General features: G+C 42.3%; 1 protein-coding gene across 3 annotated transcripts in view; it reads right to left on the bottom strand.

Annotated features, from left to right (window-relative positions):
- Positions 1-1,409: 1,409 nt before the first annotated feature.
- LOC308385443 (disco-interacting protein 2 homolog C-like) overlaps positions 1,410-14,861 on the bottom strand; it is a 79,788-nt gene continuing 66,336 nt past the window's right edge. For all 3 annotated transcript variants that reach the window (XM_080864324.1, XM_080864323.1, XM_080864325.1), the window contains 7 exons: positions 12,857-13,027; positions 11,582-11,643; positions 11,439-11,496; positions 7,207-7,281; positions 6,780-6,954; positions 6,574-6,697; positions 1,410-4,911 (listed from right to left, as the gene is read on the bottom strand). In XM_080864324.1, the coding sequence (XP_080720450.1) occupies positions 4,659-4,911; positions 6,574-6,697; positions 6,780-6,954; positions 7,207-7,281; positions 11,439-11,496; positions 11,582-11,643; positions 12,857-13,027 (918 nt within the window). In that variant the 3' untranslated portion in view covers positions 1,410-4,658. The remainder of the gene's footprint in view (positions 4,912-6,573; positions 6,698-6,779; positions 6,955-7,206; positions 7,282-11,438; positions 11,497-11,581; positions 11,644-12,856; positions 13,028-14,861) is intronic.

Here is a 14,861-nt window from a genome sequence, read left to right as displayed (position 1 = left end):
AGACATAACAGAGCATGTATAACCACACAGTGATAATTTTCACTAACTCAAAACTTCTTAATGGCATTCAAAGAAAAACTGAAGGAATGGTAACTAGGAGCTAACCTAAAAGCTTCTCGATAACTACAAAACAATCAAAGCAAAGCAAATGAAAACCAAGCTGGGTGGTTGAGAGGCACCAACCTTCCAGGAGGAGAGAGACAGAGCCAGGCTGGAAGAAAACCAGCGTAAACAAACTGCCAAGCAGGTGAAGTCATTTCCTTTAATAGATGGAAGCTTCTGATACTTATGACCTTAAAGAGGAGGAAGCAAAAATCAGCCCCACCAGCCAAACAAGGTTATTTCAGTTAACTAAAAACTAAAACTAGAAGTGAAAAAAAAAACATTTTAGTTAACTACAATAAAATTGAACAAAGAAATAAATAATTTTGTGAACTTCTTAAACTAGCTGAAATAAAATGTGGCTAGAGTTTAGGTTAAGTCTTTATGAGTTTGACCCCCATAACAGTAATCATAAAGACTAAAACTAACACTGACACTAAAGACTAAAGTGCAACAGACTCTGGAAACTAACTGAACTTGAAATTGATAGAAAACAAAAACTAAAAATGAAATAAAATTAAAATACGGAACTGTAACGACACAGATCACAACCCATCATCCATCCAAATAAGACGAACACACATTTCAGAAGCCGAGTTTAAGCTGAAAAGATTAGCAGGCAGCTGTGGTGGGGCAGATACCGGGCTGATGGCCTTCTACAGCCCGTCTGCTGCGGCCTCCTCCACGCGCTCGAGGCTGGAGGCCATCCCGGAGGAGCTGGATCATCTGAGCTACTTGAACAGGCTGCAGGTAGTGCCTCGTGTTACCAGCGGTAACAAAGACATTATGAAAAAGTCAAACCTGAAAAAAATCAGCTGGGAGGGATGAAGAGAGAAGTCTGCTCCCACCACCTGCTAATGGTTTATGTTTCCTGGAGAGGCTGAAGCTTAACTGACTTTTAGTTATAGTGTGATGATGTGAGGAAAGTAAGACATCTGGCTTTTTCTTTAACTAACGAGTGAAGAGTTTGTACAGACAAATAATAACAACCCGAGTCTGAGTTTTAGCCAATCAAAGCACTTTATTGCACTGTATAGTGTGACGGTGAGCCAGTAGCAGGCTCTTATAAAAGTGTCATTTAATCTTTTTATCATGTGTACAAAACAAGTCACACACACACTTGTACCGTACAAAATCAACACTATTTACATACAATATACACACACACACCTAACACGCACACACCCAGACACACACACACACACACACCATGCAGTCTCCCTCCCATCAATCCCCGAGATGAGTCCTCCGAGTTTCTGATGGGGTTTCCGTCTTGATCTACATTATCCACCTCACACACACACACACACACACACACACACACACACACACACACACACACACACACACACACACACACACACACACACACACCCAGGGACTGAAACATGACCGCTACGCTGCTACTAACAAACCCAAACTGCTAAGTTATCCAAACAAGCGCTAAGCAACTTCTGATATGCATAAAAATAAGTTTTCTGCTCATAAACACGTGGAGGAAAACTGATGAGAAAACTCAAAGTGAAACAAAGAAGAAGAGCGAAGAGATGATGTCACACGTGATTCAGCCACGGGGATGTAAACAAACGACGCTTCACTGTTTCCTCTAAACAACGGCAACGCTCTGAATAAAACCTTTTATACAACCTGCGGAGTGTCTCGCAGGTTTCAACGCTTCCATAGGTCACAGTTAGCCAAGAGTCTCGGCGTGAACTGATATAGATTATTTTAAAAGCTTTTCATAGAGTTATTAAACTATCTGTCTTTAAATCTTATATACCCTCAGTACATATGAGGAAGTGTCTAAGTCAGTGCACATCAGGTGGTAGCTGTTGTACCAAAGCTCCGAGGACGTTCTCTGCCAGGGATTCTTCACTCTGCTGTGGGACTCCTTACTTTCCTTTTTTGAGCTGTTAACTTGTGGAAATGTTTGTTGTCTGATATATTATTAATTCTGCACTTGCTGCCAAACACTGGTGGACGCTCATATTAAACATATATCGTCTGCATCACATTTACAGCAGGATCTACTGTGGTGCTGTACAGAGGCAGAGTTATTTTGTAATCGTACTTTGAGCGACGACTTTAACACAGACAACAACACAGTAACATTTCAGTTTGGCCATAAACACATTAGATCCATGTTTCCTCTCAGTTCATTCAGTTTACACTCAATAAAAAACACTAAAAGTCTGTTTAGACTTCGTTCTTGTTTTCTGTGATGTAGCCGGCCTGAAAAAGCTTTGGGAATTCCACGACATACAGAGGTTACACAGCTGTGTGTCTGATGTTTAAAGTTGGGAGATTATAATACTGGAACAATCATTAAACATAATTATCCCATATGTGTAGAGTGCACACAGGCAGCAGCTGAATCCCTGCGGTAAAGAACGTCCCTGGGGGATTATTGCTACAATAGGAGCTTTTCTATGTAAACTTTATCTGGAGTTCCCTTCGTCCCAACAGACTCCAGATGTTACTGCAGCTACATCCGCATTTACTTCCCCAGACAGCAAGCAGCTACTTGATTTATTACCCGCACTAATGATTGGGTGCACCCGTCTTTTTTGGCAATAAGACGGAGAAGTGTTTACTTTGTGATTGAGAGTGATTATTGTCTCCCAAGTTTGCACATTCGTTCATTAAAAAAAGGCCCGAGGACGTGTGTGGATTTCATTATAAATGTCAGGAGAAGGATATTTTATGCAGCATATTTTTTTTCAATCCATTTAACCGTTCATATGTATGGAGAGCCACAATTATTTTTTACAATTATCCATTTTCTTTACATGGAGGACCAAAGATACCTTCAAAAACAAACACCTGTCTCCATCCAAAGCTGCCAAAATCATATATATTTTGTTATGTTCATCCAATTTCTGTCATTAGCCATCGTGTGCCAGTTCATATGGGACATATGAAGGACAAAAGCTGCCAAAGTCAAAAATAAAACAGTATCTCAAAAATGAATTAATATGAGATTAAACCTAATAAAAAGGTTGAATTTTATCGTCTTTATTACATCGTCATAAACTTGTTTCTATGTTTATTCACCTGCATATTCAATTTCTGTTTGAATTCTTCAATTAATTTACGTTTCCGTTAGAATTTTCCACTTTATTTATCATTTCTATGCTTTGTCTTGCTTTTCTGCATATTACTAATTTATTTTTGAGTTTTTTGAAAATTAAAAATTTCATAAAATTTCTTTTCGCTGTATTAAATCTCACATTTTATTTATTCGTTTATTTGTTTTGGCATATTTTTTGTGTCCCATACAAATTTGGTCAGTTTGAAAATAATAATAATAATAATAATAATATTACAGATAATGAATGTTTCCTTTGAGTCTTGCTGGCAGAAGGTAGTAAATGTAAAATTGCTGCAGCAACACCTTGATGCTGTTGTCTTTGACATGATGCACAGTTTTCCCTTAAACTCCCTTTAAATAACGATAATAATAACAACATTTCTTTGATATTCACACAGTGCACTTTGCTTGACATGCTTTGGGTGCTATAGGGACTGCAAGTAATTCAGGAAGGTAACTGAAGGACTGGTTGACAGCTAAGATGATCATAGACGTTTAATGTGCATGTTACAAAATTTGCCGCACGTTTGCTTTAAATGAGACACTTTATAGAAAGCTGCTAAAATTGCATTTGTGGTATTTTCTTTTTAGCCAGAAAGGTCACAAGATAAAAAGACGCAAATCTTTCTTAACTAGATCCAAAAAAGATAAATCGGTGTATTTTTTTCTCAGACTTTGGACACCGAAACGCGCACAGCCACTGAATTTCTCTCCGTTTTTTGGATGTCTTCAGTGTGTTTCCAGTCTCCACATAAATGTCTCTTCTTTGATCGTCTCAGGATAAAAATCTGTTTAAAATCAGTGTTTGATTCACATTGAAACGACATAAAATGTCCCTGTTGCACACATGAACACAGAGACACACACACACACACAGTCTTCACACACACACGCGCAGAGGGTGTGGGCGGAGAGAGCTGCATAAAGGGGCTACTACACCTCATTGTGTTTTAAGTACCTCTCCATATAGATTATTATGTCTATGTACAATATTTATATTTTTACAATAATCTGGCTGCCCCTGCTCTAATTTGAAATAATACCACAAATCCAGGATTTTTTTAATTCAACCGGTAAAACATGATGACAGGTACAGGCTCTAGTACTTCTCTCGCTCTACGTTTACCTCCTAAAATGACACGCGGTGTGACGGTGGGAGCCGGCGCCCCCTACACAGTGTTCCCCTAAGGCTTTCTACAGTGACGAGCTCCTGGTAACGGTCACGAGGTCAAGCGGGGGTGTAAAAATGGTCGCAACACCACTGAGCAACCAACCGATCAATCAATCAACCAGCACAACACGACTAGAAAGAAAACAGACGACTTAAGACCACACCATATGCAGGTTCAAAAATACAGTACATCTTGATTCTGGGAAATAAATGAACAACAACGGCGAAATGCACAGCATACAAACGCATGCTCGCTCTCTCTTAAACACACACACACGCGCGCACACACTCAGGCTACATGTTGTAGGCCACGTAGATGGGGTCTAGCTGGTCTTGTAAGAAGCCGTCGCGGAGGTGCATGCGCTGTTTCTCGCCGCGGGAGTTGATGGGGATGACGCCGATGTCCGTCACCACGACCACGCCCACGATCAGGTAGTGCTCTTCCAGCACCGCCTTTGTCACCATGGGAACAAGGTCCAGGGCTTCCTGCTCAGAGCCCTCCAGCTCCACCACCACCACCAACAGGTTGGTCCAGGGGAAGACCGCACTGATGGAGACAGAGACGTGCAGGAAGTGTAACATCTGGAGTGGTTTCTCAATTCAAAGCTGCATTAAAGTAGAAATGCTGTGTGTAAATAAGGCCACGTGCCACGCCTCATTTTTCTGGAGCTCTACAGAGAATCACATGACTGAAAAACAAACAGGCTGAACGAAACAGAATTTTCCTTTCATTCCCTTTTCAGCCACTTGAGGGAAGAAAAACTCCACAACAACAAGCTGGTGGAGCTTCAGCAGCTAATAAGTATCAGCGTAAAGACAAAGAGAGCTTGGCCTGTGCTAATCAGCTAGCACAGTTTTCTCATGTTATCCTGTTGTGGTAAACCCGAGACTCAAACTCAGTTCCAATCCAGCCTCTAAACCCTCATCCTGTAACTTTCACTCCTTTTGCTTGCTCGCCTGGAACGCCCAAACCAAAAACTTTCAGTAGAAGTGAGCCACAAAGCCTGCACTGACTCTGCACCGATGCACAGCACTGTGTGTCCAACACACAACTACACATAACTACAGTAATAAACAAAATCCAGTGCCTTTCATGGCACATTAATGCTCATGTTTTCAAAAACAGATTCAGAACTGATTTTAGTTTCTATTTTGCTGCTTTAAATGTCAATAACAAAGGCCAAGAAGTAATAAAAGCAATAAGCCAAGAGCGAGGCGCAGGGCAACGACTAAAGCTCAAGCTTTAAAAAGTAAACCTGGAATAACTAGTAATCACTCATTCGTGATGTCTGGAGATGTTTGTGTCCACAACAGACTCTAATCCACGCCTTCATTAGGAAACCCTTCAGCAGCCGCAAGACTGAGGAGGAGGAGCCACTGGGTGGGAAGGGTGTAGGGACCAGACTGGAGTTAAACCTTTTTATCCTGAAGCTGGACTGACTCCAGCTCCTCCATCATGGACAGCAGCTGCTGACGACAGTCTCTGCTCTGCTCTGAAAGCCTGCTCTTAGGTCGCTCTAACCACGACCTGCAGCATGACTGGAAAACCGGTGTATGCGTCTCTACGACGAGCTCACTAAGGCTGCAGAGCAGAACGAGGAGCGCTGCCATCTATGGGACGAGGAGCTCAGTGGACGGACAGATAACATCTGATCTGTCATATATCTCTCAGCTCACATTTGGCGGCATTCGCGTGCCCGATTGTGTTGGTTCAGGAACAAAAAAAGATAAAAGTTTTGTTTGCAAATGAAAAATGAACATTTCATCAACAGCATGCATTTTAAATGACACTTAGTTCAGAGGCAGAACTGTCATGGTTTGACTCACCTTAAAGTTTACTGCAGGTCTCTTTTAGTTGTATCTAAACTGCAGGATATTGGATCTGATTAAAGTAGCTTGATTACTGCTAATGAGATTTTCCTCTTGCAGCTTCTTCTCTTACACACTGGTAGAAACACATCTCACAACCAAGCAGCTATTGTTCAGTGATGCTCTGGTGATTGTTGAGGACTAAACTCTTGAATATGGATTTGTTGATGATGGTTTCCCATCTTTACTCTACCTGTAACATTACAATGCGATCGACTGAGCACTGTGTGAATCATTGACATTATTCACTGCTTGTCTCAGTGAACTATCGTCCTCTGTTACATGCTATTTGTGGTCGTTTAATATCCTTCAAAGACTTTGCTGCTGTTGTTACACGTACCACTCCACGATGCTCTTGTGTGCGCGGATGACGGAGGTCTCGATGTCGATGGGGTGGTACCTCATCCCTCTCAGCTCCATGGCCTCCTCCAGAGCTCCCACCACGAACAGAGCATCGTGTCGCTCTGTTCAAGCAGACGCAAAGACACACAGTTAGTCACGGTGCGACGAGGGCGATGACACGTTGCACACAGCGAGACAAACAACCTCCGTTGGCGTCCGTGAGCTCGGTGCGGCGGAGGAAGCCCAGGTAGCCCGTCCTGGCCCAGACGGTCTGAGTGTCTCCGAAGCTGAGTCTGGAGTTGAAGTGGTCGGACTGAAGAACCTCCTCACCGTAACCGCTGTAGTAACCGCTGCCGTTATGAGCGCTGTGAACCCAGATCTGCATACCAGTAAAATTTACGATTAGCTGTGTTGAGTTTACTCTTTGGTCGGTAAAAATATATATTTTTAATAAACCAATCACACTTTGAACGCCTAGCGATGGAATAAATCACAGGACTCTTGCTCATAAATTCTTAGGTTGAGTTAGGAGCTCAACAATTTTGCCCCAAAAATGCCAAAAACAAAGAAAGAACAGGAAGAAGAAAAAGAAGACAATCAGAAAAGAAAGAAACGGGTCGTGTCTGTCGACCTCTCCGAGATGTGAGTCTCCAAGCGGTCCTTTGGTCTCCGGATTGGCGATGATGATACGAACTCCGGGCAGGATCTGAAAAATAAGATGTAAAAATAAAGAATCAAAACAATCTCCCTGCTTCCTGCTTCACTCTGACTCATGCAGGAATACAGCCCCACAAATAGAAGCAGCTGTTTATGTTAAAAACACTTTACATTTCACTGTCGGTTCACACCATCGCCTGTTAAAGCTGCTCGGACATAAAATACATAAAACAACCTTATAAACGGATGTGAATGCACTTCAAATAACAGCCATTTATTATGTTTACCGAGCACAAGTCCTCTGATGTTTTTGCACGTACACAACGAACATCGTGTCAGTGAAGCGATAAAAGAAGCGATGGACTGAGTGGAAAGCAATCATTAGTTTTCTCTCCTCCTCCCACATGCAGTGAGTCAAAAACAACAGCGTGCCGATCGATGACCAGCCCTGAATCATGACGTCCTCTCTTTGTGTGTCAACGTGGGGGAAGAAGACATGAACGACTCGGCGAGCTCCAAGAAAAGATCCATCAGTTTGCTTTCAGGACAGATCGGGACAGTGGAGAGTTTAGGAAACTTCATGTGCTAAAAGCACGAGCTTCAGCGAGCTTTAAAACATCAAACCAAGCACAGTTTGTTAAATCTAAGAGCTGAAAGGCATTTGAGGACTATGTTAGCTTCAAAGCGTTCTGTCAATGTCACATTGTGTCTTAAGTAAGTGGCCACAAAGCTGCTACTCTTCATTTGTAAAATTTTAGGTCTAGGAGGCATCCAAGGTTAGAAACTCATGAAAAATGTTCAAATTCACAACTTTTGATCAAAATGAAGACAGACTCAGAAACCCCTGTCTTGGTATTTAACCAAGAAAAGTCTTTCTCTGTGGACTGCTGGTTTCCGAGGTTCTGGTCTTGAGATATCCTGAATGAATAAAGAAACTAAAGGTTTTAACAGACTGATCATGGTGTTAGCTGATCTCAGTGGTAGCCCACAGCAGTTGTTTTGTCAGCTGACACTCTTCTTCCAATTGTAAAGTACAATTCTCGGTGCCTTTTTTAAACTGCTTCAGCCTACGAACAGTTTCTGTGCATCTGCGAGCTGCTGTGGAACCACCTCCATCCCACATCTCTCTCTGTTCTCCACTGAGCCCTCGCTGCAGCTCCCACAGGAGACAAACCACCAAATATAAATGAGCTGAAGATGGAAATAACAGAAATCTAGAATCTTCTGTCTCAACCGAAGACAGTTTTTTTTGGCAGCTTTAATTTAACATCAACATCTTAACACTGGACTCTGTATGCTTAGTCTTAGTTTCAGAGCTTCAACATGTCAATCAATCAAATCCCTCAGACATGCTGCCTCTTAATATTTAGACATTTTGCACTGCTGTCAGTCCTCCTGCTGGTCTCACTGCTCAGAGCTCAGTAATGAAACTGAAGTAAGTGCTGCTCAGCCATCAGTATCTCTGCAGATCCGAGTTGCTGTAGTACAGCTCTGTATTCAGGAACGTATCACTAGACCTTCAACGCCAACACCAGTTTTAAAAGCTTTTTAGGGAGGTTTGATGTCTTTATCAGGCTGACAGAGCTGAGTAAACACGCCAGAGAGTGAGAAGGGGGCGGCATGGACCAAAAACCCGTCCTTCGTGCCAGAGCGCCACTTTCATTTCATTCCTTTAAAAGCATCAAGCTCATTCCAATCACTTTAAAGCCACTTTCACACAGATGCTGCAGCCTTGAACTCTTCTAGAACATATTGAAAGGTTCTTTATCTAAAATCACAAATATCTGACATATTTGAAATGAAAGCTTTCATTTCAACAGTTTAAACGTTTGTGTTAAGTCTGACTGAGCCCATATGAGAAAAAACACAAATGATAGTCCTCTGAATTCACAGTGAGCAGGTGCCATGTGTCCTGCCCTCTGCAGGTTCATTCCAGGCATCTCTCTCTGCTAAACCAGAGTATTTCCAGTAGTCACGACACATCTGAGGCTGGAGATTTCCTGCTCTGTCCTACATATGAGAAAGGCTAACCTTTTTCCAGAGGTCATGGGCAACAACTTTGCTACCTTTTCCAATGGCCACCAGTGGCAACTCCTCTGATTTTAAAGAAATTCCAGTTTGGAGTCGTCTCTCTTCCACAACATGTGTTTTGCACAACGTGTCTTCCATCCCCAACCAGTCCCAGTTTCTTCCTGTTAAAAGAGAGTTCTTCCTTCCCACTGTTGCCAAAGTGTTTGCTCATCTGACTGTTGGGTTTTCTTGGTTTTCTGTGTATCGCTGTAGGTCAGGCATGTCACACCTGCTCTTAAAACACCAAGAAATCTGCGACATACATACGATCTATGTTACTGTCACCAATTTATGTTTTTCAGGGGCAGAAGCAGGAGTGAGTTATAGAGGAGCATGATGTTACAAGCTGTATGAAGTCTGGAGTCAGTAATCGATGTTACTCCCTTTGTGCCAAACCATAAACAGATGTAAAGAGAAATAATGCAGCACCGTAAAACACAAATAATAAGCAACAATGAATAAGTGAAAATGAGCACGGTTCCATAGGTTTCTGTTTAAAGTCAGGTGCCCTCTGCCTTCTTTATTAGAAATGTTATGGCACTGTCCCAAACACTCGACCCTCACCGACTCTGCAAAGCTCACGGTGATTTGAAACATGACGTGGCATGTTGAGCTTTTTTCACCACATAAACTGACTTAAACCAAACTAATTTTATTAGTCTGCTAAACATTTATACCACTGATGTTTCTTCTAATTACAGCATTAGAAATCACTGTTTAAACCTCACTAAATATCCTAGTGTGAGTTTCATATTTCTGCCGCAGCAAAAGCCAAAAAGGCTGCTCAGCAGCTGTCCTTTCACTGATACATGGAAAGACAAATGCAAAGAAATAAGCTTCAAATAACACGCTGTTCAGCATTTGCTGTTTTTAAATGTACTCTAAAAATAACCTGGTTTCACTGGTCTGCAGCTACTAAATGTGGGCGAGCCGTTTACCAAAGGTTATGATTTTTTCTTCCTTTGCCATCTGCCAGGTGCACATGAGTAGCTGCAATGTCTTTATTTTTTTGCATTTTGTCACAGTTATTTGTACATCAAGAAGTAAATAGTTTCCTATATAATAAATGGTATACATTGTCATGGTAACACATGTGAGAGTCAAAACTTTTTTATTTAAATAATATAGCCATCATTACAAGACACCCTTTTTATTTCCTGCTACACGTAAAAAGTGACTAAACAGCAGCTTTGCTGAGCTAAGTAAGAGACTGAAAAATGAACATGGAAGTTAAAAAAAATTACAGTTCCTCTAACGTTAGAGGACTGGCTCAAAAAGTTACTCAATCTCTAACCTCATGCGCACAGCCTGCTATAAAAAAAGGGGGTTTGGTCTCTGTGGCTACTTCAACTCTATGATGGGTGACACGTTTTTATAATTGTCTGTTTTAGACTTTGTTGGGGCTCAAAGTCACTCTGAAGGCTGTAGAAGTGGCAAAGTTCCAACTCTGAGCTCGAACCGCGCATGAACTGAGAGGCACTGAGCGTAAGCATCGCATCCTTTAGATTTTGGCATAAAATTCACCCAGAGGCCTCCACAAAGAAATCTTTCAATTGTCTTTTGAGGCAGAGATTTGGAAAAGGCTCAGACATCGCAAATAAAAATGGTCTGATACGTTACAGGGTTTTCTAGGGTACGTTTAAGGCTTCCTCCTCACATCCACATGAATCCTAATCTAAAACTTGTAAAACTTTTCGGGTCGGGCAGCTCTGCAGTTGCACTAATGGACAAGCACGCATGTTTGACAGCTATCTAATAGTCGTCTCTCTCCTCCCACATGCCCACCGACAGAAAGGGAGGATGAACATTTGAAGGCTCGTCATCGACTCAAACCTGCTGTCTGTTTTGACTCACTGAATGTGGGAGGACACGCAGTGAAAAGCAGAGAATAGTCCTGGAACGTGCTGCCATTAAAATTACATCTTCATCCCGGCGTGTCTTTGGTAATTTGCTGTCAGCTGCTCAGTGTCGGTTCATGTTTCACCTAAAATTTCATGAATCGCCTCTCATGTGGAACTTGAACTTCTGTGGGGTTTAATGAAACCTCTTGTACTTCTTAGCACTATGCTGATTGGATGCTTTGATTTGATTTGAAACTACATGCAAATTTTAATGTATAAATATTAATGCACTCACCTTGCCAGACTCCATCAAGGGGAGACTGTGAGGAGAACCTCTCTCCACTAATCGAACCCTGGAACAAATGTGTTATCGTCAAAACTTTTTGCAGTAAAGCGAGAGGAAGACGGCTGACGGGACTTACTGACAGGTTACCGTACCTGTCGTGACGCAGCGCTCTCATGTCTACGTACACAGTAGTGGGGTCCGGCCCTGAAGTGCCCTGCAGCCAATCACAGTGATCAGAAAGATTTAGTTTCCCAAACTCTCCGACAGCGTTTCACTGGAGCGATGAGCTGACTGTACAGTGGGTGAACAACTTAAACGGGAGAGAAGCAGCTAAAAAAATACTATTTTTGGTTTAAGAAGCTAAGAAGAAGTGAAGCTAAGTGGGATATTGCAGTGATATTTGCTCTCTACGTTTAACTGATCCTCATATGAGGATTATTAATAGTCGCAGGATTCAGGAAACCTGTTGAAGTCCAACAGAAGAGCCCAGCCCTGACCTGGGCTTAAAACCAGGAGCCTCCTGGGTCAGACAACAGCACTACACATGAGCCACTGTGGTGCCAAAACAAAGGGTTCGGTGCCGACACAAGAGGAGGGAGGGGGAGGCACAGGAAAGGAGGTACAAACAGATTCCTTTATGCGAATATACAGAGGAAGCAAATCCAGGACATTTCAAAAGGAAACTCTAAAGATGAGGAAGATTAGGTCACTAACTGGGTTAAATCTACTGATTTATTATTACAAGTTTTCAATTTAATTTTGCTTTCACATGCAAGGATATCATGAGGAAAGCTCCCAAACAATGACGATGGGAGCGCTAGTTTGGACGACTTCCTGGCGACTTTCACAAAGTAAGTTTGTCATGATTGGGCTTTTGTTTTATGATTTCTTACTATAAGGTAGTCTGTCTGAAGATCTCCTGATAAGCAATTACCAGTGCACGTAGGAGGAAGTCTTACAATTGATATCCATTAACCACTGTCTGTATAAACCTCGGCTCTACCTTAAGACAGACCGACTTTGGGGATAATAAATCTGCACGATTTCCATGCAAATCAGAAATACGGCCACTTGTGTGCATTGCTCATCCTCGGTGCATTTGGTAATCTAACCTGACACTGCGTATGTGCAATGTAACAGCTTTCAGTGGCTTAGAAAATATAATTTTTATTGTCAAACCATCTGATTAACAGTTTCAAGTATTTCTTTAGACAAAGTTTAACCTTGTCCAAGTTTTCCTACTTAGGGACTAGAAATCAGTGAGCAGGAACATCCCTAACCCACTGATAAAAATTCAAAGAATTTAAGCTGCAGAATACTTAGAAGGATAAAACCGTTGAGTGCAAAGCTCCATCTGAACTCTACCAAGTTTTTGTGATAACTGCACGTACAGAATAGTCTGCAGGAGCAGCTGGTTTGCTTTTTACCTGCAGGCAAATGGCCAGGTTGACTCTGCAGCCGAAGGCTGTGCTGACAGAGCGCGGGTGAAGGCCGAGGTCTTTGAAGAGCTTAGAGAAAGAGAGTGTGAGCGCCATCCTGGGCCTCTCCTCTGCCACCACTACACAGGCTCGAACCCGGGACAGATCCAGACCCCGAGCCTGTGAAAGAGATGAAAGGAAAATTATATCTAATCCCAGAGAGTCCAGCTGTGGACTGCTGGAATGAGAGAAAAACCCTTTCAAATATAAAGTTTTTCTTCTGACTTTCTGCCTCTTTAACCTACTTAGTTCACCAGAATAATACGACGCTCAAATCCCTTCTTGTGTAGGTGTTACATAAAAAAGAAAAACTGTGACTAAAAATAAAAAAGTACAAAAGTATAAAGTTTGCTTCATCTGTAGCTGTAAAGGAGACAAGAAAAAAGTGCTTTGTTTCTGCTTTTCTCTCAGCGTTTAACGCTCAGTCTCCATGGAAACTTAAAGACAGATAGTCACTAAAATTAACTCTGTGGCTTCTATCCGTGACCAATCAGAGGCGTCGGTGTCTGTAACTCCAGCTTTCAGATGTGTCCTCGGGCTGAGCAGATGGAGACAGAGTTTATTACCGCTGAGCAGAGGAGAGCGTGAGGGAAGTGAGCTAAGCAGTGTCAGACTTGGTGGAGCTGCTGTCTGCTCACTCACATGGAGGCTGTGGGTTTATCAGCTGTGTCACTTTACTGTTCCGTCGTCTTATTTTGAAGGTTTAGCCACTGTGACCACATTCAGACAACTCAAACATCTTTGAGAGCACAAGACAACAGCTCTGCTCTGGAGATTTGGTAAAACGTCAAGATCCACATTAACCAGTACTCGCAGCAGGTGGGGAGCTTGTTTACATGCTGACACAACAAACTCACAGAGGCTGATAAACAGAGCAACAACTAGAGGAACTTGGTTGGTGTGCCTTCTTTTGCAAGATAACATATTTGTACATGTTCTCACTGACTGAGTCTAACTTTGGGAAAAACACGGTCCTGACATCTGTATGGACCAAAGAAAAACATATATATCTATTAGAAGGCCATGTTTTACAGAGCAGGCTTTGAACTGTAGGGGATCGACCACTCAAAGCAATTTACACTCCAACCCACACTCACCTTTTCACACAGCACTTTATTATCTTCTCTAAGGTGCTTTAACTACTCTGCGTTCGCACCTCTGGCCAGTATGGACTCAACTAACCTAACATGTATGTCTTTGAACTGTGGGAGGAAGCCAGAGTAGCCAGAGGGAACCCACGCAGCACATTCAACTCCACACAGGCCAGCTTAGAGGTTTGAACCTGTCTTGCTATAAGCCACAAGTACTAAAAACACATACGATTTTTTAGGGAAGCTCAGTAAATACCGACGGTCATATTTCTATTTTCATGGTTCCTGTTAAAACCAAGCAAGCTGTGTTTTCTAAGTCTTCATTTTTTATTTTTGACTCCTCCAAGCAGATCCACCTGCAGGCTCGGAGTAGAGTTACTCTACTCAACAAGAACTTCACAGTGCCTGCAGCACTGTGGACGAGGCAGGCAAGCTGCATGAAACATTTACAGTGAGTCTGGCTTTTTCTTTCACTGTGTGATGTATACGAGTGCTGTCCATTGTTCTTATGTCAGGATGTGTGGATTGTAAGGGTGAGGATCCAAATACTGCTAACATCTCTTAACAGAGAATCCAAAACAATAGAGGTCAGAAAGTAAAGAAACAAATAAATAAATGTTTGGAGCATAGCAGATGCTGTTACAGAGACTACACTACAATGCACCACCTGCATGTGTCCAGCAGGTGAATATTAAAGAAGTACAACAGGAATGACTGCGCGACTGTCGTGTCTCCAGCTGTCTGTGTCTGCAGCAGAGTATAATCGAGGCTCAAGGGGAAGACAGGACTATTCATAGACAGGGAGGGCTGATTAGGGAAGGACCAACACGAGGGTAACAGGACAATCAGGACATTCAGAGGGA

Source organism: Rhamphochromis sp. 'chilingali' (assembly GCF_963969265.1).
Source record: "Rhamphochromis sp. 'chilingali' genome assembly, chromosome: 18".
In the NCBI taxonomy this organism is placed as follows: Eukaryota; Metazoa; Chordata; class Actinopteri; order Cichliformes; family Cichlidae; genus Rhamphochromis; species Rhamphochromis sp. 'chilingali'.
Note: the sequence above shows the minus strand (reverse complement) of the source record. Positions and strands in the feature narration are given on the sequence as shown.